The 27471-nt window shown below is 44.2% G+C and overlaps 1 protein-coding gene across 1 annotated transcript; it reads right to left on the bottom strand.

The window, feature by feature from the left end:
* Window positions 1-670: 670 nt before the first annotated feature.
* Window positions 671-27221, bottom strand: flot2b (flotillin 2b). Its single transcript, XM_080006506.1, has 11 exons — window positions 27032-27221; window positions 23512-23593; window positions 22017-22107; window positions 17501-17624; window positions 12593-12711; window positions 11475-11588; window positions 11245-11364; window positions 8400-8614; window positions 1949-2132; window positions 1116-1265; window positions 671-772 (listed from the first exon to the last, which is right to left on the bottom strand). The coding sequence occupies exons 1-11, from the start codon at window positions 27078-27080 to the stop codon at window positions 734-736; spliced, it is 1287 nt and encodes a 428-aa protein (XP_079862632.1). The 5' UTR covers window positions 27081-27221; the 3' UTR covers window positions 671-733.
* Between the last annotated feature and the right edge of the window lie 250 nt (window positions 27222-27471).

Genomic DNA, 27471 nt, shown 5'->3' on the forward strand with positions numbered 1-27471 from the left:
AAAAAAAAAAAAAAAGAACAGAAAATGTACAGAACCCCGGAAAGGCAACCAAAAAGATTAAAAACAACTTGTTAGTGATATTTGCTCGTCTTTCAGGGGCTCCGGGACCAACGAGCACAATTGGGGGTGGGGGGGGGGGGGGGGGGGTGGTTGGGGGGATTGAAGTTCCTCTGAGAGGAAGGGAAACAGACTCAAAAGGAGACCTGGTGTGTGCCGTTCAACAAGCAAAGACAGAGCTTCAGCTCCTGTGGGGAAAAGCAGAGTCACTGCGTGGGATGCCAAAGCATGACTGGACAGATCAAGCAGCCAGGTCGCATGCGTCTCCATCCACAACACGGTACCTCCTGCACTTTGACAACTTGTACAAATGAGACCCAAAAAAAAATAAAAAATAAATAAATAAAATAAAATAAAAATAGCATCAATATACAAACAAAAGTACACAAATAAAATACTAAATAAAATATTCAAAGGAGCAGCAGTGCATGCAGATTTTCTGGTCCTGTAGAAAGTAAGGCACCAGAGGTTTCCCAAAAATCCACTTGATAACAATTTATTGATATAACAATTGATTTTATATATATATATATATATATATATATATATATATATATATATATATATATATATATATATATATATATATATATATATATATATATATATTCAAGTGTATTAAAGGCAGTTTATGAGTGCATAAACCAATATTGGAGTAATGTGGAGTTGCTTGTTTTCAGGCTTGAGCGTTGGTCATCTTCTGCAGTAAGGGGATCTGTTGTAGAGGGAAAAGCATTAATATTCATTCTTTGTGGTCATGCTACAGATTTCAGTCACGGTAACCAGACGTTTTTCTTGGTTAATCTTCTCACCCCAACTCGGGCAGGGACAAAATATATGACCAACGTGATGAATTCTTGAGTGACTTGAATGACTCAGAATAACTTCAAATGCTCGTCCTCCAACCACAAAGAAATCAATCTTCAATCTTGGGCGGGTACATTGCAAAAGGATGCGGGCCGATGTCAGCACTTAAGAGGTAGTTTTCCGAGGGCAACAACAGTTTGTTGTAAATCTTTAATCACAACTTAAGACTGTACGCGGGTGTGTGTGCTTACCTTGGAGAGGTCCACTCCGGTGAGCGCGTTGACGCTCACAGGAAGTTCGGCCAGAAGGCGGTTGACCTCGCCCGTCACTCGGCTTCCCTCCCCGCTCAGGATGACAATCTCGTTGGTTCTGGCCAAAGGCGCCGCGACCTTGGAAGCAATCTGTGAGGAGAACGAAGAGGTCAGTCTGTCGTGTCCCACGTCCAGTGTAGATCCATGAGTCACTAACAGACACGCATCTCTTTGTTCCCATTCTTGGAGGAACCGTTTATTTTTTTTTTAATGTAAGTTAATTCATTCTTTACATTAGGGGTTGTCAACCTTTATTGACCCTTTTTAGGTCAAACAATTCGGACAGATCCCATGGATCCAAGATTAAAGAGGTTTATGTGTCACATACATATACAGTACATACGTTCATACATATATGCAGTGAAATGTCTTTGCAACGCACCCGGAGATTATGCACAATAAGCTGTAAAAATACTAAAAACACTAAAACGTGCGTAATTGACATGGAGGCGCTCACGCAGGCGACCGCAAGGGGCGGCGCCACAATCGTGATTATGGGTTCTATAATTATAAATGCATTAAATAGAAATTATAATATATATTAAACCTATTTAAAAGCCTCAACATTGGAGAACTGTTGTTCTGCTTGGGAGCACACGGGTGCCTTCCTTCGTTAAAATTGGTAGAAATAAGGGTTGCAAACCACTCCACCATTTTGGATTCTTAAGGCAGGGACTTGATAAGACGTCAGCCCCTGAACTGAAGCACTGGGAGCCTGCAGCACCGTTAAAAACTCTTTAGGACGGAACGAGAGGACAGCGTGCTGGTGTTACCTTGGGCAGCGCTTCCAGGACCAGCGCGGTCTGAGCCGCGTCTCCGTACTGCTGGTAGGCCTCCGCCTTCAGCCTCATCTTCTCGGCCTCCGCCTTCCCCACAGACTCGATGGAGATGGCCTCGGCATCACCGATCCTCCTGATCTTCTCTGCCTCCGCCTGCGCTATCAGAACCTGCTTCATCCTGACAAGAATTAACAAAAATAAAATAAACATGGAGGTCATAACTTGTCATCACAATCTATAGTATACAATACTCCTGCGCCTAACATTTACTTCAAATATTCTGCTTTGGTTATATATAAACACAATTTATACTGTATATAAACAAAAATACAAACTAAAACAACGTATATAGTGTTTGTCTTTCAATTCACATTAAAATTTTCTTGCATGTCTTTTACAAACAATGTGCTGATCAATAAAAAGTTTAAAAGATCTAGCAAAAACATGGCTAAGAAGCAATGAAATGTTTGGGAGAGGACTAGATCTGGGTATTAAAAATGATGATACCGGTTCCAATACCAGTACCTTAAAGTTATACTGATACCAATAGAGTACTTCATTCAATACCTTTTTTTCTACTATACACATCATGTGAATGGAACATTCAGTTGCCTAAAATGCCAGCACTCCTCCCCATCCAAATTATTTTTACATGAATTCTCTGTGTGTGTGTGTGTGTGTGTGTGTGTGTGTGTGTGTGTGTGTGTGTGTGTGTGTGTGTGTGTGTGTGTGTGTGTGTGTGTGTGTGTGTGTGTGTGTGTGTGTGTGTGTGTGTGTGTGTGTGAGAGAGAGTGAGAGTGATTGGAGGCATGAGCGAGCGGAGCGTGCGAGCGTTTGGTAGAGAGTGATTTCTCTCTAACTTTTCTATCAATTGTATGTTTATAATTATTTGTTGGTGACGGTGTTAGTTTTTTGTTTCTACTGGTTGTAGGGTGTGCGCACAGCGGGTGGGGGGGTGGTGGTGCAGGTCCGCAACCATGTCGGACCTCACCAAGCTAACGAGGAAGCACGGCATTAAGTTGCCCGTGTCTTCCTCGGTCTCGGTGGAGGACTGCAGCCTGGCGGTGGGGAAGGCTGTCGGCTACAGCAGCGTTGTGTCCGCAGCGTGGATGAACAGCGCGGTGGTCATCTTCCTGGATAGTGTGGAAAGGGTGAACGTGGTGGTGGCGAGCGGCGTCACGGTGAACTAAATGTTTGTTCCCGTCCTGCCTCACTCCACACCGGCGAAGAGGGTGAACCTGGCGAACGTTCTGGCGTTTATTAAAGACGAGACCCTCACTAGGGAACTGGCGAGGCACGGGAAGGTGGTGTCGCCAGTTAAAAAAGTCCCGTTGGGCTGCAAGTCGCCGCTGATTAAGCATGTGGTGTCGCACAGGAGACACGTCCTGATGGTGTTGAACAACAGGGCTGCGGAGCTGAACGTAGCTTTTAAAATCAGGGCGGACGAGTTCGACTACGTGGTGTTTGTCAACACTGACACCACCAAGTGCTTTGGGTGCGGTGGGGAGGGACACCAGGTCAGGGCATGTCCAGGGAAGAAGGCAGACGGCGAGACAGGTGAGGGGCAGAAGGATGGACAGGCGAATGAGGGAGCACAGGAGGGGGCAGGTGAGGGTCAGAAAGGGGAAAAACAGGCGAAGGTGGGGGCACAGGAGGGGGCAGGTGGGGGTTAAGAGGGGGGAAAGCAGGTGAAGGAGGGGGCTCAGGAGGAGGCAGGGGAGGGCCAAAAGGAAAGAGGGGAAAAGCAGGTGAAGGTTGGGGCACAGGAGGAGGCAGGTGAGGGCCAAAAGAAGGTAGGGGAAAGACAGGTGAAGGTGAGGGCACAGGGGGAGACAGGTGGAGGAAGGAAGGAAGGAAAAGAGAAGAAACAGGTGAAGGTGGGGGCACAGGAGGGGGCAGGAGGAAAAAAGGGGGGGGGGCAGGGGAATGTGGAGCCACAGGAGGGAACGGGTGGAGGCACGGGGGGAGGCAGGTGAGGGTCTGGAAAGCAGGCAGGTAAAGGTGGGAGAACAGGAGGGGAAGGAGGAGGATCCAGAAGACAGGCAGGTGGGTGCGGGGGGACAGGAGGGGACAGGTGAAGGAAAGGAAGCTACAGAGCAAAGTGGAAAGAGAGCAGGTGATGTAGCTAGGGAGGAGGAAGCACTGGGAGGAAGTGATTTTGAGATGGGGGATGAGGACGATCGGTTGAGAGTTCCTCATCTCAAAAGAAAGTCAAACAAAATGGGAGGAGACTCTCAGGCGAAGAGAGGGACAGCAAGCCAGGGGAAGGCAAGTCAGGAGGTGGAGCAGGGAGGCTCAGAGTCAGAGTCCTGGATGGAGGAGGACTCTGCTGCAGACAGTGAGGGGCAGGTTTTTCTAGGCGTCAAGAAAAAAAAGGGCAAAAAAAGCTACAGTGTGGGAAAAATAAAAGTGTTTCTTCACAGAACGAAGAATGTGAAAGGGATAAAGGTGGAGGACTACTTCTCAGATAAGGAGCTGTTGGCAAACGCTGCCCAGCGACAGATGAGGAGTAAGGGGAGAGGAGGGTTCACGGACCAGGAGGTGTACAGGCTCAAGAAAATAGTGCAAAAGATCAGGAAGGAGCTGAACAACGGGGAAGATGATGATGAGGTGTAGGCGGGTGCTGCTGTTCTGGCTGATCCTTCTTTCCGTTGCAATGATTGACTTTAACATCAGCACGCTGAATGCGAACGGGGCAAGAGACGCAGCTAAGAGGTCTCTGTTGTATGAGCTGATGGAGCAGAAGAGGGTGGATGTGCTGTTGGTGCAGGAGACCCACAGTGTCAATGAGGCTGACTGGAAGGGGGGGGGGGGGTGCTAAGCCACAAGAGGCCACCAGCGGGGGCGTGGCTCTTCTCTTTTCTAAGAGCTTTGCCCCAGCATCCTTTGAGGTGGAGGAGGTGGTGGAGGGAAGACTGATGGTGGTGAGGGCAGCATTTGAACACTATAAGTTTGTTTTTATAAACGTGTACGCTCCCACCGCAGGACCACAAAGAGTTACCTTTCTACAAGTTTTAAATGGTGTTTTAGTCAAAGTTCGTACTGAGGAGTTTTTGTTTTTAGGAGGAGATTTTAACTGGATGCTTTTAGGTTTTTTTGGGAAGGTTTTAGAAGCAGAAAGCAGGATTTTATTTCCTTAAGACTGTGGTGGGACTATGGGAAGAGGGAGATAGAGCAGCTCTGTCGACAGTACACTCTCAATGTCACACGGGACATCACCAGATCTATGAGAGATCTGGAGACTGACATTGTGGAGTTACAGAGTGTAGTGGAACCCACTGGAAATCGAGATCATGTTAAGGATCTCAAGTCTAAAAGAGCTGCTCTCGCAGACCTACTAGGCACCAAGGCACAGGGGGCGCTGGTCCGCTCTCGCTTCCAGAGCGCAGCACTGATGGACGCACCATCTAAGTTTAGCCTGGAGAAGAGGAACGGGCAGAGCAGGTTCATTCACGCCCTGAGATCGGACACAGGACAGGAGCTCAGGAGGCCGGAGGAGATCCGGACGAGAGCCGTGGACTTTTACACAGAACTGTACAAAAGTGAGTACGAGGAGCAAAAAGAACTGTTTTACTCCTTTTGTGGGAATCTGCCCAGGGTCCCAGAAGACGTCAGTGCGGTGCTGGGGGAACTTCTGACCCTGCAGGATCTCTCCACGGCCCTGCAGACCATGAAGGGGGGTAAGGCCCCTGGCATTGACAGGATTCCGGCTGAGTTTTACAAGGAGTTCTGGGGGGAATTACGGGAGGACCTTTTAATGGTTTTTAATGAAGGTTTTAAAGATAAGTTATTGCCAGTCAGCTGCAGGAGGGCAGTCATCACTCTCCTACCCAAGAAAGGAGACCTGCAGGAGATCAGGAACTGGCGTCCTGTGTCTCTTCTGTGCACGGACTATAAAATCCTGTCGAGGGTGCTGGCCAACAGGCTGAGGGAGGTGATGGACCTGGTAGTCCATCAGGACCAAACGTACTGTGTGCCTGGTAGGTCTATTCTGGACAATGTGTCCTTAATTCGGGATATTTTGGACGTCTCTAGTTCTTTGGGCGTTAAAACTGGGCTTATTTCGTTAGACCAGGAAAAGGCGTTGGACCGGGTTTATCACCTTTACCTCTGGAAAACTCTGGAGGCTTTCGGCCTCAGCCCAGGTCTGATAGCCATGATCCAGGTTTTGTACCAGGACATTGAGAGTGTACTGAAGATCAATAGAGGACTGAGCGGCCCTTTTAAAGTGCGTAGAGGGGTGAGACAGGGCTGCTCCCTCTCAGGGATGCTGTACTTTCTGGCCATAGAACCATTGCTGTGTCAATTAAGGACGAACATTGAGGGAGTGTTTTTAAACGGTCTTGAGAGAAGCCACATTTTATCAGCCTACGCGGACAAAGTCATTGTTTTAATAAAGAAACAGGACGAAATCAGCAAACTGGAGGGGATCGCCAGGGACTTTGGGCTGTTATCAGCAGCGAAAGTCAACTGGGGCAAAAGCGGGGGACTTTTAAAACTGCCAGGAGTCTTGCAGTGGCGAAGGGATGGTTTTAAGTAAGTGTTTTTAGGGAGTGAACGTATGGTGGGGAAGAATTGGGAAGGGCTTCTAGGAAAGATACAGGGCAAGCTAAGGAAATGGAGGTGGGCACTGCCACAGCTGTCCTACAGGGGCAGGACGCTCATCATTAATAACCTGGTGGCCTCACAGATGTGGCACAGAGTGGCCTGTGTCCAACCACCAGGCCTGTTAGTGAGGAGGATACAGGCTGAACTAATGGACTTCTTTTGGGGGGGACTTTCCACTGGGTCAGGAAGGAAAAGGTCTTTCTGCCTAAAGAGGAAGGGGGGCACGGTATGGTGGACATCAAAAGCAGAGTGGCAACTTTTAGGTTACAGTTTTTACAGAAGTTGTTAACGGGGTACTTTAACGTTTGGAAGGACATGGCGGGCTTGGTCTTAAAGAGGACTGGGAGGATGGGACTTGACAGCTTGTTGTTTTTAATGGACACAAGTATTTTAAACACGTCGGGCTTACCTCGTTTTTATCAGGAACTTTTTAAGGCGTGGGGTTTTTTTAAGAAAAGGAAAAGGGAGACCGCAGATTCCCTCCACTGGCTCATGGAGGAGCCGGTGATCGGAGGAGCCAGGCCGGATGTGCAGGACGGGGCCACTCCAGGACTGAGGAGTATCTTGAGGGAGGGGGGGGGGGGTCCTGACCCTGAGGCAGGTGGCGGCGGCAGGGAGCCACCTGCAGGACGGCGAGGCCATGGCAGAGCGGCTGGGGGTGAGGTCCACCAGGATCGCACACCTGGCGCTCGGGAGGTGGAGGGAGAGGCTCACGGAGGAGGAGCTGGCCCTGCTGAAGGAGTACGGCGACGGGGCGGAGGAGCCGAACCCGGAGGATCCCTTCCCGGAGATGACTGACTCCCAACCTGGAGGGGTCCTCCGGGAAGCTGCGGCACAAGGCACTTTGTACAGAACCGGACCTGCACGCAGCCAGCGGGAAGGCCTTTTACAAAGAGTGGGTCGTGGTTTTAAATAGGAGGGGGCTGGAGGGGCGGCAGGACACTGTCTGGAGGGACGGCTCCAGATGGAGGGACAGGAGGAGCCATGTTGGAGGAGCTTCTACAAAGCTCCCTCCAAGAAAAGGACGGGGGACCTCCAATGGAGAGTCCTACATGGAGCCATAGCTGTCAACAGTTTTGTTTCTGTTTTTAATCCCACGGTCGCAAATGAATGTCCGTTCTGTAAACTGCCCGAGTCCATTTTTCATTGTTTTGCAGAGTGCAACAGACTTTTAGAGCTTTTTAGTCTTTTAAAGGAAAGTTTTAAGCTCTTTAGGGAGGAGTGGTCCAAAAATGCTTTTATTTTTGGGGTTAGATACTACAGGGCCAACGCAGAGAAATGGGGACTGCTTAATTTTTTAGTAGGGGAAGCAAAGATGGCCATCTACCTCACAAGAAGAAACAAACTGAGGGGAAAGGAAAGTGTTTTAGGAAGAGTGTTCGTAGCGTTGGTCAGGGCCAGAGTCTTGATTGATTTTAACTTTCACAGACTGATGAAGAGTCTGGACGTCTTCATCAAGCTGTGGTGTTTTAATGACGTCATCTGTTCCCTGGTGGAGGATGACCTGTGCTTCCAGTCTGTTTTTAACGTGTAGGGCTCTGTTATTGAACAAAGTGTGTTTGTTGTATTGTCTGTAACTGTGAACTAGAGAAAATGTGAAAATAAAGATGTTTTAAAAAATCTCTCCCTCCCTCTCTCTCTCCCCCTCTCCCCAGTTTCGGAACACTATAAACTTCACTTACACCATTTCAATGCTTGCATTTTTCCTGGCGGATAACATTTTTTTTTTTTTTTTCATCATTTTGTCTTTCATCAATGTTTATCGCGATCGATGGAGTCGATCGCCGATAAGACGATTCAATCATAAATCATGGATGTGGGAGGGGGTCTAGCTCACTTGTAGCCCTCAGCGAGCTGCTGAATCTTGTAGGCCTCGGCCTCCGCGGGCCTCTTGATGTTGGCGATGAGCTCCTTGTCCATGCGGTCGATCTCCCTCTCCTCGATGGTGATCTGCTTCTTCCTCTGCACCACCTCAATCTCGATCTCCTCCAGACGGATCTTCTGCTGCTCCTTGGCCGCCTGCAGCTCGTAGGCCAGCTGGGCCTCGGCTTTCTGGTACAAACAAAGACCACACAGCAATCCCTTTGGCCTTCATTTACAATACAATTTAACCTTAATGTTAGTTTATAACACGAAAGGTCGCCTGGACTTTGAGAGAGAATATGCTCCCCGTCGTCGGACACCCACAGTAGGACAATGATCTTGGCAGATCAAGCCAATTAACGGCCGGAGCTGACTAAAGGTGGAGGCAGACTTAAAAAGAAGTAGAAGTTTTTGACAAAAAAGACGTGTTCAGAACAAGATAACAACAAATTGTTGTTGTGATCTGGGTTCTTGCTGTGTTCTCGGCTGTCTTCCATCTTTCTCTCGTTCTGAGAGCTCCCCTTGCTGTGATTGGTCCAAATGCCGTCGCGCCATGGCAGGGGGACGGACTTCAACCTCCCTTTCTGGGTCATTCAACCACCTCCTTTTCCCAGGGTCAACAAGCCTGTTTTTTTTTTCTCCCAATAGACAGTCAACCTCTGTTCTTTTGTCGGTTTTAAACCTTCCCCTGATGGAGCAGCAAGGAACCCCAGCACAAATGGCTGGATCAAGGTGGAGGTACGCTTAAAAAGAAGTAGGAGTCTTGGACCAAAAAGACGTCTTCGGAACAAAATACAAACAAGAGAACAAATTGAGAAGGTGATCTGGGTTCTTGAGGTGTTTTCGGCGCAAGCCCCCGTCATGAACTTTGTCCTTCGTCTTTCTCTCGGTCTAAGAACTCCCCTTGTCCCAATTGGTCCAAATGCCACTGTGTTATGGCAGGGGGCATACTTCAACCTCCCTTTCCGGGTCATTCAACCTCCTCCTTTTCTCGGGTCGAGCTTGTTTTTTTCCGGAGCCGCAACATTCAGAGCACCTTTTATATATACCGTATTTCCTTAAATATAACCCGGTACTCAAATAAAAACCGGTAAACAAGGCTAAATCTAAGTCATTGTGTGTTTTCTCATCCAGTGCTGCGCCACGCGCACCGTGCATCCTGTGTGGTTCCTGTGTTTATATTTTAGACATATTTGTTATTCGTTAGTTTCTACTTGTATGATACGAACATTTTAAACCCAACTAAGGGATGTTCCAACTTGGATCAGGACAGTGGATTGCGTAATGGAGAGAGAGCGACCTCTGGTCCACTGTGCGTCCTGTGTCTCCGCAAAAAAAATAAAAATAAATTATAAATAAATTTAAAAAATAATAATTACCGCACACGCACACGCACACACACACACAGTAAATTGGTGCTAAAAAGTGTCTTCCTTTTAGCCGAAGTTGTGCATTACCATACTTCTGTCTGTAATGACTGTCAAACGGTTAAAGGTTGGCTCTAAAATAAAAAAATAAAAAATAAATAAAAATAGAGTGAAAACCCAATGAATAAAATAACAAAAGAAATAAAAACCTTCAAAAACACCTCTACATATAAAAGTATTACCACACACAGGACAGCGCACTCAGACCTGCCAATGGTAAGAAAGAAATATTTGAGGGACCGTCGCAGGAAGAAGAATATTCCTTTTTTCATCATTTCACCATCGTTTGAGCATATTTCTGCCACGTTGGACAGACGACCTTCACCCTTCATTTAAAAAAAAAAAAAAGTTTATTTTAGATGTATTTATTTTGAGGAGCTCGGCACCCAGACGGCAGTTGAGGTAAATAAAAGCCCCGGTCACTATTTGAGGAAATACGAGTACTGTCAATAAATGACATTGAGTACGATTTCACTATTTTTTTTTGCCATCTATGTAAAGCAAAACCAATGCCACCTCTTCTCACTGTCAAGTTTGTGATTCTTTCACCGCTGAGTTATTATTGAGTATTCTGCTGACGGTGTTCTGGGACATGTTCTCCGGTGGTTCTAACATCTTTTGTTCTCGTGTCTTTTGAAATGTGCCTCCTGCTTCAGTGAACTGCAGGCCATTTGGCCCAGGAGGTTTACATGACCTGAACTCTGTTTCCCTAAAAGGGAGATCGGACGGAGAATGTATCTTAATCAATGTGCAACCACTTTAATATCAACTTCAACAGTGAACTTCAAACATCAATTAAGCCCAGAACTCCGGTAAAGCTCATGGCGAAGTGATGAAGTTTCCTCCTATTATTCAGTTTAGAGTTGAATGCGCTATTGTGCGTACCGCTATTATTGCTTACAGTCCATCCATAATCTTCCCAGGTGTGTCTCTGTTTTAACATATTGCAACTTACTTTATCTAACGCAAGTTAGAGTCATTCCAAAATATTACTTTAAATGAGAAAGTTCAAATGCAGCAGATCTCTGTTATTGTAAATAAACTGTATTATATTAAAAATAAACATTCAATGTCTGATTAAGAAGTAGTCAAGTATTTATCTGATAAATTGTGTGAGAATTTTTGAATGTAAAAGAACTCACTTCCCTGAGAGCTACCCAACTTTGTCGACACCCGTGTGGCCATAAACTAAATTTAATATAAGTCAATACATTTTATTTAGACTTTGATGGTGGTGCCCAAACTAAACTAAACTCTAAATATTAATTATAGGTCTACATCACACTACATTTATTTGATTTAAAACTTTTAAGACTTTTTAATAACCCGCTGATACCCTGCAACAGCTTCCATACAATTGAAAGGCAGAAAAAAAATCACTTCACTGCCAACCTTAGTGTTGACTTCCTGGTTGAAAGCAGCTTTCTGCAGCTCCAATTCTCGTTTGGAGTCGGCCATCTTGGTATCTGCCTGGAACTTCACATCCATCATCTCTTTCTTACACTCTGCTTCCTACAGTAAGGGAGGGAAAAAAAACCTGTTTTTGTTGCATCAAGGTTAATATTCTTTGCAGTCAGCCAGGACAGACAACCAAATTCAAAGAGATTGTGGGGCGTCCGTACCCGTATCCCAGCATCCCTCTCTGCCTCAGCCACGCCGATGTCCGCATCCCTTTGGACAGCTGCGGTCTGAGTCTTCCCAAGGGAGCTCAGGTAATCCAGTTTATCATACACATCCTATGATGGACATACACACACATAAGCATTCATTTGGGCAGTAGGTTTTTTCTCACATAGTATCAGATTTGAAGACTTTAACTTGAATGGAGTTCAACAGCTTAAATGAAAATCAAATTTTATATCAAATGGGCTGGTCGTACACACAATTTCTGCTTAACAGCTTAGTTACGGAGCCAGGGGATGCTCGAATAGTTACTTTCACAGAAGGGTCATTTATCGTTTCAAATTACAATAGAGATTAACTAACAGATTAAGTATTATGATCAACTCTAAACTCTAACATTAGAAATTTGATTAAGAAATGAAATAGGCCTGTGATACGCTGAGGCTCAAGCAAATGAACAAATTGATTTCATCTCATCATAGACAACATCTAGATGAGGACTAATTGCTGTCATCAAAATAGACTCTGAACTTTAAGCAAGGCACCATAGTTTCCGTGTTGTAGGGCTGGGAAATGAAACAATATCAAAAACACTTTGCCCTTAAATAAACCTCCATAACGATGACACATTTCAGGGGATTTTATTCGATGCTTAAGTGACACTGCACACATGAAGCTAGTCTGCAAACACACAAGGCTCGTGTCAACAAAGACTGAAAACACAACTCATCACCTCATCTACAGTCACATGAAAGGACACAATCACAGTGAAGAGACTGAGCGCACAAAACTGCAAAGCCAAACATGCAGTCAGTTCCCGAGCAGCAGCAGATCCTCCACTGGTCGGAAAGAGCACTGGGGCGCTTTATTCAGATTATTTTCTAATTAAAAGTTGCATGTTTACATTAAGGCCAAATTCTTATTAATAAATGTGTATTTAAGACATTTTAATGACCCGCGGCCACCCTGGATAACACTAAAATTGTATTGTGATAATATTTTTTACCATATTCCCCCGGCCCCTCCGCCATGTGATTCATTGAACAGAACATGTGTCTGAACTGTTCAACAGGCTTAGAAGGATTCCCTCAACTGCGAAGAAACCCTGTTTTCCAACCTTAATAGTGAAGCTGAGAATCTCAATCCCCATCCGGCCCACATCGGGGGCGGCCACTTCCCTGACCAGTTTAGCAAACTGATCCCTGTCCTGGTAGATCTGCTCCACGGTCAGGGTACCTGCATAGAGGAGACGGGTTTAGCATCTCAATATAACAGATCATACAACGCATCATTCAAAGTGGTTATCCGTTCAGTAAAACTATTTAGTTTAAAAAAATCCCCAAATTTAGGAAACAGCCATTCCATGTATTTGCACAATTGATCGCATTGCTCAGTTTTATGCTACGATCACACCACCGGCGAAGTGGTCTCAGGGTGAGGCCAAAACAGCTCGTCTCATCGGGCTCCACACAAAACTGAATGACATAATGACGTGAAGGTCTGTGTTCCAGGTTGTCATTTATCAGCTTTTGAGTAAGGGTGAGTACGTATCCAGACACAATCCTTGTCTGAAAATTTAGGTCTCTTCTCCCTTTGTCATAGTTCTGTTTTTGTCTTCGGTTTGCTTTTTCCAGGTTGGCGTTTACAAGTTTCTTGAACTCCGCAATCTGGTTAGCTGTAGCGTACGTGCAGATGTGTCCGGATGACATAACTGTGGCTTTAGCTCAGCATCCAAGGGGCCCTTCAGAAGACGACGAGGTTGAGCTCTGCAGGTGTAACCCCTGTGGACTCATGCACCACTGAGTTCAATGCGAAATGGAATTCATGTAATTATTTGTCCCAGTTCTTGTATTTTTCCTCCACGTATGACGCAATCATGGCTTTCACATTGCATGCAGTTTGTTGAAGTTTCCCAGGAGGTTTCCTTGTCTCAGGTTTGTAGAGCTCTCACATGTTCCCTCACTTCCATGCTCATCTTAGGCCAATACACAAAGGCTTGCAACCTTTCGTATGTTTTATGTCTCCCATGGTGGCATGATAAAGGATCATCATGATAATGGTGGAGAATCTGTCGGCGGAGTGAAGAAGAAATGTATACCAGGTAAAGGGTTTTGTGATGTAACAGCACCACTCTGTATCCTCCAAAACAGTGAACTTGGTTATAGGATTTTCAATCACTTCTCCTGTTTCCATGATTTTATCATACAGGCTCTGAGCAACAGAATCCTCCTGCTGGGCTTTCCAAATGTCCTCATCTGTAACCTGGAGACTTTTAGAGGTGTCCCTCTTGGAGCGTAGCACAGCACCACAAGTAGTAGGTTCGTGTTGGGGGGCCATCCATGGTAGCTCTTGACAAGAGCATCCGGCACTGTACTGTACTTCCCTTTACGATGTTCTATGGCAAAGAAGAACTCTTGGAGGGGGAGTGCCCACCTGATCAGTCACAAGCTTGGCTTTTGGGTTTTAAAAACCCAGACAAGTGACGAATGGTTGGTCACCTATGTAAGGTGTCTGCCTTCCAAGTAACACCTCCATTTCTCCAGGGCCCAGATGACAGCGAGACATTCTTGCTCTGTCGTTCAGTAATATCGCTCTGCCTGATTCAAAGTACAGCTGGCGAAGATGAGGACCTGCTCTGCACCTAGCCCAGTCTGTTGGCCAAGACGGCCCCTAAGCCAAGGTCACCGGCATCAGTGTAAACGGTGAATGGGAGGTTGAAGTCAGGATGACCCAGGATTGGTGGAGAAACCAGATGTTTTTCAAAGGGCCTCAAATGCCACCTGGCATGGAGAAGTCCAAATGAACTTGGCTCATTTCCTTTTAAAGGGCGTTGAGTGGTTTAGTCAGCTGAGAGAATCGGGGCACGATGGTACCTTCCAGCCATCCCAAGACACCTTTGAAGTTCTTCCATGTTCTGAAGGAGATGGAAATCCTGTACCGCCTCTGTCTGACTTCTACTGCAGTAGAGCAAGCAAAATGACCCAAAAACTTCAGAATCAGAAAATTGGCTCTTCTTCATATTCACAGTAAGGTTTGCCTCTCGTAGCTTGTCAAGAACTGCTTGTATGTCGTAGCTGTGCTGTTCAAATGTATCAGAATGATGATAATGTCATCCAAATACAAAGGTGTGGTCCCCAAGGACCACACCTTTCCAGGTATTGTAGTGGGTCAAGTGTATCATACAGTCTCCCAAATGTTGGAAATTTAAGTTTAACATGAGTCTTTCCCATGAACCTGCTCTTTGATTTCCCCCGAGTGATGGATGCCAGGAAATACGGTGGGGGCGGTTTAAAATGAGGGGAGGCTTTTCTCCCTGTAAAGACTCAGAGTGGATTTGAACACTTGCATGGCAAAAGGTGGTGGTAACTTTAGTTGTTGGTATATACTCTGACAGTGTGTGTATTGTGTTATTGCAGTAAGAAACCTCCTCCTGCAGGTCAGTATGACTGTGCTTTAACCTCCAGCCAAGGGATGCATTGAACTCTGTTCGCAGATATTCAAGCTGCTTATCCATGTTTGACAACTTATTTCTGTTTCTCATGAAATAGGCGTGTCAGTGCTTTGGTTACTTGTTCAGTATGAGTCGTGATTTACTTTGTCATTTGTTCCAGTTGTTTCTTTAGCTCTTGGCGGTGGTGGTGTTGGTCCTCAATTTCGTGAAGCTATTGTTGAATCCCAGAACCAAAAGCATTTTCCTCTTAGGCAGAAATTGCAGGCTGGTGTCCTCTATTTCCATTGCTGATGTCTGTGTTAACAGCATTCTGAATAGTTAAGGGACTAGCAAGCTCAGAGAATCCAGTAAGGTCCATATCCAACATTGAGTATTTTGACCACAAGGACTCTGAGTTAGCAGCCATTTTGTTTCCATTTGTTCCAGAAATAAAGTTTTATTTTCACAACTGGTGTGGGTTTTTTTCCTCATATAATTGTATTTTACATCAGTTAAGTCCCGTCTGTGGTGCCACTTTTTATGTGACAGTTTGGCTTTGTGTGTTCTCTTTTTTAAAATTGAAATGTGTATTTTGTTAAGGGTGCCAGCCAGGTCTGTCTCCTAGCACTTAATACTGATCAGTCAGGTTTTGTTTCGTTCATATTTTTCCCCCCTCTTACATGTTATAAATCAAACCTCAGAAAAAGATGCACACCCATGAAAATGTACACCCTACTCTTTGAATGACATACTCAAGCCAACAAGAACAACACAACCACCAAATCCTAGTGATAAACCTAATTTTCATATTATTTCACACAAACACAAAACACAAAATCCCACAGTTCCAGTTGCAGTTCTACACTAAAAAAAGAATCCAACTCAAAACTCCATTCCAGGTTTTCTTCCACACTTTTTTTTCCAGCCGAGGTAATTTGTTGCCCAAAGGAAAAAAAAAAATCAAGTGCACTGCAAGAAAAAATAAATAGTTATTCCCATCGAGGGAGCGGATTTCAACGATCGGAATGCGTTGGGAGGCCCGTGATGGTGTACATCAGGGCGCCGGGGATCTGCGCTCCTTTGTGCGCTCCGTTCCCTTATTGAACCGAAACTAAAAAGAACCATGTTGTGTTTGAAAATTTTGTTTCATACAAATGATGAAACAGACAAAAATAAATAGATCTAAAATAAGACGACAGTAAAACCGCCATGGGAACGCACGCACAGCGCAGAGCTGTCTGAAGGAGAAAAAAAAAAAGACTCCACTCCAGTTCTCGGAGTTAGGTTTATGTTTTGCCTCAAATGCAAAGTATTTCCAAACAACCTGCTGTTTTCTTTCAAAACCGGTCGCAGAGGCTCTGCACTTTCCATCTTGAATGAGCCAACACCATTACAAATGAATGGGACAGTGGAGACAGCGAGTGAGTGAGAGGGGGCGGGGCTGTGTGCCACCAGGGCGGTGTGTGAGAGAAGAGAGAGCGAGGAAGCAGCTGCTACCGGTATATCCATAGTGCGGAAAATAAGTACTGAAACAGTTTAAAATATTCACAATACATATGTATAGGAAAATCTATATTGTTGACAACGTTAATCTGTAGAAATTAATTATATTTAAATCTTTTGAGCAGGCATCGGCCGATGCCGATTATCTCAAAATGTGCAAATATCGGCTCAATTAATCGGCCGATCACTCATTTTTACCGCACAATAGAGCATGTTCCTCCATTTTATACCACGATAACACCATGGGTGAAGTAGCTGCAGCGTGAACCCAAAACAGCTCTCGTCTTGTCAGGAAAAAAAAGTCATGACTAGAATTCTGGGAGATGCTGCCATCAGGGTTAAGGTCCCTTAAAATAAAAAGGGCCCTCGTTGGCTTTTTACCATGTGTTTCATAAATGACAAAGAAAAGCTCGGAACATAGAACACAGACTGTCTATTACACTTTAAGTTTTCTTTTGGAAATTTAAGTTGTGCCATAACGCATACACAGGCAAGGGATGTGCAAAAGCCTATTTCTTGTTTTTCCACTAGTTTACATGACATTGTATCATTTAGCAGATGCTTTTATCCCAAGGGACTTACAATAATAACATTTATCACAGTATCAAACCAACCGTATATCTCAGTCAGCTACAAATTCTCTAGAAACAAGCAGAGTTAGAGTTTTTTTTTTGTAAAGAAAGTATGTTTAACAGTAAAGGTAAAAAAAGATGCTCATGCGAAAGACAGGTCCAGGTGTAGTCTGAGACTACTCTGAATGGCTGAATCGCTCCCCAAGTTTGAAAAAGAGATTTAACGTTTATTCTAAGGCTTAAACGTTTACACCGGCGGACTGCATAAGACAGAGAAGATGAAGCAGAGCAGTAAGTTTCTCAATAGATAATATTTCTACAAGGTTGTGCTATGAACAGTTATAAATGATGGGAACCAACACCACCTTGGTTCAGATAGCAAACCTATCCAATTGTACTGATCAGATTACCATCACATGGCCATGGCTGTATTTACACAATTTATCACAATGCATTGCGCTGTATATTGAATTTGCACCCATGTATTGTGATGTGTATTTAAAAATTGACAAATATATACCTAGAATGGACCGTAGGTGTCCCTCCAAGGTCTGCAAGACCACCGCCTTGATCTCCATTACCGATTTACCAAGGAACTGCTCACAGGCCACTCCCAGAAGGTCATGGTCAGTCATTACCTTCACCTGTAGAAATAAAACAAAGCAAAACAAAAAAACTTCAATACTGGCAAAATAACTCACAATTCAGAAGTCTCCATTTCTGCTCATGTCAATATTTGGGGCAACTTATAATGTTTTTATACCAACGTTAGCGGGTATACCCAGATTTTTTAAAAGTGGGTGACCCTGCTAAAATAGGCAATTGATGCCTTTGCCATTGCAAGGAGAAATGCATTTTTTTTCCGGCGTGTCACGTTAAAATTGGGAAAAAAACATTAGAGGAGACTTAAACAGCAACTTAAACAAAACTATAAAAAAGGCAAAAAAAAGTCTCATGACCCAGCGATGGAGTTGTATCACCCTGGGTGGGGAGCAGCCCAGGTATACTCAGCGATAATAAAAATTAACCAATAAAAATAAAAAACAATAAAAATAGTATTTTTTTTATTGTAGATGTATTTATTTAATTTTTCAACATAAATTTAAAGAATCAAAAAATCCCTGTGCGGCGTCCAGATGCATGCCCAAGCCTTTACAAAGTCAGAGCAAAGTTTTGAATTACATGATATCTAGTTCTCGGGGGACCTCCCCAGTTCCTATTTCCCCTCAGGGAGCGCCTAGAACTGTTTGGTGTGAAAACGCCTTTATACCTGGCTCCAGTCCGTGTGTGCCGCGCACAACATTGGTTTTATTCACAACTTTGACCTGTTCTGGGAGAGCTCCTCTCTCTGTAAAAGAGAAGGTCTCCACCTGAATATGCTAAGTAGTCGCATACTTGCTGCTAATCTGCAGCACACCGCTCTGTCCTCCACATGTGATTGACTATTTACATGTCGCACATGCCTACCTGAACTTCCTCACCCATGCCCACAACAAGGACTTGCCGCACCCCCCTCGCTCAAACCAGCTCCCTCTTGTGGAATGATCTCATTGCTGTTCAACCTCTTTCTACTCCTGTATGTATTACCGACAGACACTACTTCCTATTAATTGGTCATCTCGCTCTCTCCCTGCAAAAGCAAGTGTTTTGAGTGGTGGAGTAAATGCTGCCAGTCTCCGCCTGTAAAAATGATGTGGAAATACGTCGTCTGTGCAGGCCGCACAGCAAATACCGGACTCCCCACCAGTCAAATTTTCCCAAATAAACGCTTGGTTCCTTTCAAACACGACTTTCATTTTAAATGATAACTTACCGTCTCGTCAGTTGTATTTTTTATTTGTAACCGAGACCTGACTTAACGTTGGTGATCTCACCTCACTTGGTGATCTCTGTCCTCCCCACTGCAGCTTCTTAAATTTGCCAAGGACCACTGGTTCTGGGGGCAGCTTAGTCGTTTTTAAAAAACTTTTTAAAATGCAGATTTATGCCCGTCGATGTCTACTTTTGAGGTGCAACTTTTAAAGATTAATGTCACTGCCCCTGTCAAATGTGCATTGGTGTACAGAACACCTAAAAGTAAGAGTTAGTAAGAGTAAGAGAGTAAGAGTTTTCAGATCTTCTATCATTTACAGCCTCTCACTCTGTTAAATTGTTAATTGTAGAGGACTTTAACATTCACGAACAGATGGTCAATGAGTGTTTATGCCTTGTGGATTATTTTAATGTCATTCAATCAGTGTCTGGTCCAACACATCAGAAGGGTCACACGCTAGATCTTGTGTCAATCATCTGATTTCTCCATTTCCAAACTTGAAACTGTTGATTCTGGTGTCTCTGACCATCCTATGCCTGTGTTTGAAACCACATTGTCTTGACCCCTAACCCACCCGCTCCCTGCCCCACTCCCTCGTCCGATCTACAAACTCAGCCACACATTTCTCCAACACATTCATGCTCACTCACTTACCTCGTATCTCAGACGCCCTTCCCTCCTGCAGCCACACTGAGAAGCTAGTGACACAACAACTCTTCAACTCATCCTGCTCTGACACTTTGGACTGTGTAGCTCCTTTAAAACTAAAAAGAACCAAGGCTAACACTGTGGGCTGAACGCCTCCACCCAGACGAGCTTGTAGGAGGACAGATCGCAAATGGAAAAAAGACCAACCCCAGGTCTCATACCTCATGTTAAAGATGGTTGCAGCTTTACTCAAGCTCTGTTAAGACAGATAAGGAACAACATTATGCTGAACTTAATAATAAAAATGCCCACAAACCGAAAATACTGTTCAACACAGTTACCTCTATCTTACTGTAAATCCTGCTGCTGCTGTTGCTGTTGCTACCTCCGCCTCTACTACTGATACCTGCATGAAGTTTCTGTATTTCTTCATCGACAAAAGTGAGAACATCTCGTCTCCAGCTGTTTCAACCAGTGTCGTCCTCTCAGCTGTCGGAGGTGGTCTCACATATGAACCCCACCTACCGCCCCTTAGACGTTAAGGAAGTTTTCCTCACAATGTGTTCCCCTATTTTTGCTTTAATTATTAGCTGTTCAACAAATGGAGTCGTCCCCTCTTTTTTTAAACATGCAACTGTGCAACCCCTACTGAAAAACCTACCCTAGACCCCAATGACTATAAACTACAAGGCCTATCGCCAAGCTACCTTCTATTTATACGATTTTGGAAGAAGTTGTTTTTTCTCGGGTCTTGTACTTGAACACGTTGAACATTTTTGACAAATTCCAGTCTGGTTTTAGAGCACTGCGTAGCACAGAATCTGCACTGCTCAAGGTACATAACGACATCCTCTCTGTTGATTCTAATTTGTGTGCAGTTTTCGCCTGCTCAATCTCAGCGCAGCGTTTGATACAACCGGCCATGACATTTCTTTAAAACACCCTGGAGGGCCCAAGTTGGTCTGCAGGGCCCAGTGTTAAAGTGGTTTACATCCTACCCAAGAGAAAGAACCTTTTCAGTTAGAATAGGAAACTGTTCTTCATCCCCTGCTCGCACTAAATGTGGCATCGCCCAGGACTTAATTTGAGGGCCTCTTTTATTGTCATTATACATTCTTCCCCATGGCTGTATCCTTGAGAAATAAAAAATTCTGTATCACTGTTATGCTGTCTAGACAAAATCAAATGCTGAATTGAACTTCCTTCGACTATATTTGGCCTTCCTAGCTCTGTCACTGGCCAAGCAATGCACTTGGTCCCCTGTCTTCAAATTTGCACAATGTAGTTAAAAGTCTTCTTTAAACTTTAACAAACAAGTCAGTAGTGTTGTGAATGGCAGCTTTTATTAGCTTAGAACCATAGCCAAATTGCCTCTTTCCGCCCTTTCTCGACGACAAACGGTTCAAAATGAAGCTGCAAGATTTTTAACTGGGACAAAGAAAAGTGACATCACTCCAGTTCTGATGCACTTGCATTGATTGCCAGTAAAATACAGAATTTACTTTCAAACGTTACCATTTGTTTTTAAAGCCCTAAATAAATAAGCTCCACAATAAACTACTGATCTGCTAATTGCATACTCTGCCTCCAGGTCACGTAGGTCGTCCTCACAACAGCTCCTATCAGTCCCCCACTCACGCCTCAAAAACAAACGTGACCAGGCTTTTTCTGGTGTTGCCCCCAGGCTCTGGCATAGTCTCCCGTTTCATATTAAGTCCTGTCTACCATAGACAATTTTAAATCTAATTTAAAGACCCATCTTTTTTTCTCATGCTTCTAGTTCAGTCTGAGTCATTTTAAGTGTTTTCCATTATAGTCTTGCCTTTTATGGATTATTCAATTTACTCTTCTATTTTACCTCAGTTTTCTCTTGGTTATGTTTTTGTTCTATTGGGAATTTCTTTCTGTTTTTCTCTTAGTCCTGCTTTTAACTCGGACTCCTTTTTCCTTTTATTCATGTATTCTTTTATTGTTAAACAACCTGCCTCGACCGTAAAGCGTTTTGGATCAACTCCTGTTGTTTAAAAAAAGGCTACATAAATAAAAGTGGCTTGCCTAAAAAAATCACACGAAACAGTTTCCTAATTACAGTATTGTCAGTAAAGTAAGAACGATTCTCCTTTAGCCTCAATTGGTTTATCGGCCTGAATATGAATTGTAATGAATAGAATGAGTAACGCTGGTTCCAAAATAATTATAAAAGAAAAGAAAAAAGAAAGATTGTCACGCCCCAATTGCTGTTTTGGGAACTTAAAAATCGGGTCTTTGGGCAAAAAAGGTTGAGAACCCGATACAGGGAATTATCTCACACACAACCACACCCCCACCCCCACCCCTATACCCACACCCACACCCACACACCAAAGTTTTTCCCATGGGCTGTCAATCGTCTAAGCAAATGACACATTCTTTAAATGTGTCTAAAAAGCTGAAATTAGGACAAGAGTTACATTTTTAGTAAAAGAGTTTTACAAACATGATAACTGCTCAAAATGTGAGTTAGTTCTTGAAAACCATTCAAAGAGAAGCAAACGCACAACAGATGACACATAAGCAGGCAGCATTTACACCGTACCTGTGCCACTCCAGTGACAGTGATGGCCACGCCTTCTGCAGTCTCCACATCCTCACACCTGGGTTGGAGAGTCATGATCTCCAAAGTTATCCTAAGGAAGGGTGGGGAAAAAAGACAAGTTAGGCACCATTCTCATAAAGCAGTATGTGAACTCTCAGAATTAAATAGTGCAATGTAGGGACCTGGGAGGCTACGTCTCGTGTCTCACTTGTCTCCTAGTCTTTCTAACCCATTATAACTATATATCCTTCCTTTTATGCTTGGAAAGAATGAGTTATTCTTTCTCCCCGAGAGACATTGCCCTCTCTGTCACTATTGGGAGCGCCACTGTTTCACACTCTCTAATGGCCAAGAACCTTGTGAAGGTCCTGAACAACCAACTGTCCTCTGCCAACATCGCAGGGTCTCAGGAGTCTCTCATGCTCATTTAGAAATGGCTGAATTACAACCCATTTTTGCTTTATCCCACCTGCAGTGACCCCGCCACCTCTTAAATATCCCCACCGCTTTACCCTCAAAATAAAAAAACACCACCTTGGAATTGACCACTGTTAAGGTGCCTACAGTCTACACAACTTTTAAAAACGTCACTGGGCTGTTCAAAAAGAGAGAGATGCGGCTGTTGGAGTTATGCAATTTGCGAAAAGAATTGACAGAGCAACAAAACAAAACGTTCATAAATTCATTGCATTGAAACCCAAATAATAGAAGACGTATACATTTGGCAGTATTGCGGATACGTCACAAAGGGAGTTTGGTCATTTGTAATAACTTCCAAAGCTATCCAACAGCAATGGAAAGTTTTAACGGTTAGAAGTTTACTGCCCTTCTGTGTTTGGCAACCACACAAGCTGCTTTGACAACACTTCCTTGGCACACGCACACACCAATGTCGGCCAAAGGTCAAGATTTTTGGGGAATATTAACCTAGAAATGCACTGACAACTCGGGAGACAGTTTGCTAAGATGTTGTCAATCAATATACAAAAATAAAATAAAAACACATTACAGGCCAGAAAACAAAGCGCTACTGGGTCATGCCTTTATGATCGAGGAGGTAAAGACAAGATGACTTTTTCCTTTTCTTCCCTGCAATAAACACCGAAGGAAGAAGCCAAATTTTCTTATTGAAACCTCAGCTGGTTCCTGCAAGACATGTTCAGGTGTGGACCATCAAGACGGCAGAAGCTTGTGATACTCACAACAATCTAACCAACCAAATTTTTTTTATCCAGATGCATTGAAAGTGACTGATGAGTTGAGAGTAAACCACTGAATGGTGTCTAGGTCAAACACAAAAAGCCACTTCAGAACTATGCAGATAAATGTTGGACATCATGTTTCATACTAGGGCTGAACAATAACAGTCAATATAATAGTTAGAGCCATGAGATGATAAGATAGATGATGAGACATAACCGAATATTGGTCAAAAAATGTTGGGATTTTTGATTTTGTCTCTACCACCCAGCCCAAGTTCACACAGCTCCATCACCTCTGGATGTCGGAGATGAGCCACCAGGCCCAGGCCCAGCCTCCCACCATGTAGGTCTTTTCATCTGAGCCACAACAACCACCTTTAGGGAGAGAAAGGAAAGGAGTGAGATTGGGGGTGTGAGAAAAACATGTTTTTATTCTCCAGTGCCGTTTCGGTCCTCAAAATAACAATCTGGATGACTGACTCAAGTCAGAACTCATTATCCACAAGGTTGCATTAGACTATTAGAACACAGTGATACAGCAACTTTGTATTGGATTGTAAACAGTTACTGTGTTCTTGAATTTTAACATTAAAGCATTTCTTATAATGACAGTAAAATTGCTAAATATTTCTGTATTAAAAGTATTGCAATGTACCCTGATGTATTAATCTCTGACTCCTATATTGTGCTGCACATCGTAGCATCATTACACAGCCCTAGTGTTGAATGGAAATGTTAGAGCATCACTTCTATTGGGAAGCCCATGTTCCCTTTTCAATTATGCATGCCCAGTTAAATACCAGCCTGTAGCAATATTAACTATTGATGGCAAGCCAAAGTATTGGAGGTTCCAATACTCGTGACCAGGCTTGTGTTGAGTTTGGATTTGTATCAGTCTAAATAATTTCCATCATGTTTTGTTCATCATAGGATTGGTCTTCCTTTGAGTGCAAACACGCTGTTGTGACGGCGCAGGATGAGAAATTGTACAGCAGCCATGTAAGGTAATCATTACAGCACACACAAAACCAAGTTCAGGCCTATGGTAAAGTAAAATTAAGAAAAAGATCTGCTTTCCCATTGTAAACAGACAGTGGGATCAATTTAGACATGACAATTAAAATCCTCAATTAATTTCAAAATGTTACTCGTACAAAATGTCATCAGGATGAGGTTTGACAATTAGAAGAAGAAAGAAGAAAGAGTCTTTATTCATCACACAACACACCACACTATAACACATGCTTGCACACACACACACACACGCACATGCTTTTGATGGTGGCCGGTGAAATGGATTCTCTGCTTTTGACCCATCCTGGCTTGTCCTTCCTCCGGGGGCACAGCCAGGAGCAGTGGGCAGCATACGTGGACGCGCCCGGGGACCAGGTGATAAATGTCCATTGCTGGTCAGACAATGATGTTGTGCATGTTTTTGGTGGGGGTCCTTACTGACGTGAGGTGGAGGAAACCCCATGTGAGCACGGGGAGAACATGCAAACTCCACACAGAAAGGCTCCTATTTGGGAGATAACCCGCCGGAGCACGGTGCCAACAGCGCCCCAGGCGGGAATCGAACCCAGGACCTTCTTGCTGCAAAAAGCAAAACTACAAGTGTAGATCTCCAAATGACTGGTCATTTGCCTATCCTTGCCTATGAGTCTATCCTTATGGGACTTTTTTCCCCCCAAACATTCAGTGGTGTTTGTGGGAAGATTTTTCAATCTTACCTGGGGTATCAACAGGAAGTATGAACAGAGATTAAAACAGATGGCACACAAGAAGAAAGGTATCTTTTCCCAGAGCTAAGTGTTGTTCACGCTTCCCCTAGAACTTAATATGTTGAGAGTCTCCTTGTAATAAAAGGCTTGAACCGGATGCACCGGTCTGAACCAGATGCACCAGCTTGTCCGCAAAGGTATTGTTTATGGTTTGGCCCATCCACCATCTGCCACGAGGAACCACTAGAGAACTTTAAATGGTCAAGGGACCGCATTTACCTTTTCGAGTCTTGCGAGGACTCAAAGCACTTTACAGTGCATGTCTCACATTCACCCATTCACCCCATTTTGTTTCACAAAAAGCTACATTATTAATCTCCAATTGTTGGATTGACTTGTCAAATCTCTTTTCTTGAGTCAAAGAAGCCCCGGGCGATGGTGCAAAATTCCAATCGCTGATATAAGATTTTAATCGGGGGGGGATTGCGAACGTAGAACGTAATCTTATGTGGCAAATGCAGTCTCACTGCTCCAGAAGTGTAAGATGAATTATTAACAAGTAAAGTTATTGCACAAAAACATCTTGTTTTTACTAAATTAAGGCCCAAAGCAACGGAAAGCAACAGTTGTTTTTTTGTTTTTTTACAACGGGATAGTACCTTAACTCAGTTGTGTTTAAAGATTGTTTCATACATATAGGAAACAAACAAAAATAATAGATCTAAAATAAAAAGACAGGCAGGGGAGCCAGCGTGCACCGCTGTCTGGAGGAGAAACAAAAAAACAAACAACCCCCCTCCAATTCTCTGAGTAAGGGTTAGGTTTTTCATTTTCCATACAAGTAATAAATTAAGGAAATAACATAAATCTAAATATTTCTCTATGAGATTTTATTATATATTGCTATATTACAAGCATGAATGGGTATCAAGGTAGTGGACTGTCCGGGCAAGATATACTCCTGAGGAAAGTGTCCTCGGCGGTTAATTTTTTTATTTTTAGAATCATTTGTCATCAATGTCAATTGTGATCGATGGAGTCGATCGCCGATTTAATCGCAAATCTGCCCAAGCCTAAGTCACAGCCCTATTACCAAGAGCACACACCCCTTTCCCACACACCCCATGACTGCAGATCACACTTCCTTAATGTTTGGATCTCACTCCTTATAAAAATGGGCACATTGAGAGAAAAGAGAGGTTTACTTTCGATCAATTGTAAAGGAAACCTACTGTAAACTAAGTAAACAACCATATCACAGGGTGTCTGCAGTTATGAGTGCGAGATGTGATATATTTTTAGATAAATTTGAATCAAATTTAAGACTGATTTTAGTACAAATCATCTCTCTTACCATGTAAAGTATTGAAGCCAAGTAATGCTGATAACTACTATATATTTTGAGCAGGGCAGTTTTTCAAATAAATTATGACTGATACAGAAGGTACCCAACTTGGCAAAAAAATAAATAAAATCAGAGAAAGGGTTGATGTTGAACCTAAGACCTCCTAAATAATGCAAGAGCATTAAGGGACTTTAAAGGCCTCATCTTCGAATTGAAGACATTTAAAGAGTTTTTAAAGGGGCCTACAGGCACCCGACAAATGTATAGTAGTGGAAGTGGTAGAAGTGATAATAATATGAAATAGTAATAATTGCAATATGCAATACAACTACAAAAAATAAGAATTGGCAATATAAAATAAATAAAAAAAATTCAGAGAACAATAAAAATCTGGTCACATCAAATAAACAAATAAAAAAATTAACAATTAAATAACCCCCCGTTTCAAAATTTCGCACTGTGTTTGCATACATATATTTGGTATACATGAAATAGACGGTGGACAGCAGCGTGTCTGAATCAGAGCCGCGGCGCTGCTCGGTTCCGCCCATCAACACCATCACTGACCGTCAACCGCTCGACCAAGTGGCGCAAGCAACGGATTCATCCACCGATCGATCCGTCGAGCGACCGATTCAAGCGGCGGACGTGAAAAGCCCCCGCGGTCTTGCGGACCGGCACCGAACGCTCGTTTGCGGCCACCAGCGCGCTAATCCCGCTAGCTTAGCATATGGGCGGAGCGCCTACCCGAGACGACCAGGGCTTCGTTCGGCCCGACGGTGAGGCAGCTCCCCATCACGGCGCAGAACTGTACCGGGCACTGAGGCGGCGGCGCGATCGCTCCTCTGTCGTCTCCTCGCCGCGTGTGTGTGTCTGAGTGTGTGTGTGTGTGTGTGTGTGTGTGTGAGCAGTCGGTTGCCGTCGGTTGCCGTCGGTGCCGTCGTCTCCCCCCTTTTATTTGCGGCGTTCGAGCTCGGGACGCGACGCGGCGACGCTGGGTTCTCGCGGGGCCGTGGAGCGCGCTACCATGTCAACAAGAGCACGGCGCGTCGGGGCGGGATGCGGCGCGTCACTGTGACGTCGGCCGCCGCGGGCGTCGCCCACCCGCCGGAACCGGAAGTAGCGGGGGACGGGCGCGGAAGGTTCCGGAAGCGGCGGCGCCTCGGCTCACGCCCGCAGTTGGTTCT

The sequence above is a fragment of the Zeus faber genome (assembly GCF_960531495.2).
Source record: "Zeus faber genome assembly, chromosome: 9".
In the NCBI taxonomy this organism is placed as follows: Eukaryota; Metazoa; Chordata; class Actinopteri; order Zeiformes; family Zeidae; genus Zeus; species Zeus faber.

Coding starts and splice junctions, on each gene's coding strand:
- flot2b (XM_080006506.1), bottom strand. CDS start 27,080: ATGGGGAGCTGCCTCACCGTCGGGCCGAACGAAGCCCTGGTCGTCTCG. Junction 17,625..22,016: donor CTGTCACTGGAGTGGCACAG/GTACGGTGTAAA, acceptor TTATTTCTACAG/GTGAAGGTAATGACTGACCA. Junction 2,133..8,399: donor CAGCTCGCTGAGGGCTACAA/GTGAGCTAGACC, acceptor AATTCTTGTCAG/GATGAAGCAGGTTCTGATAG.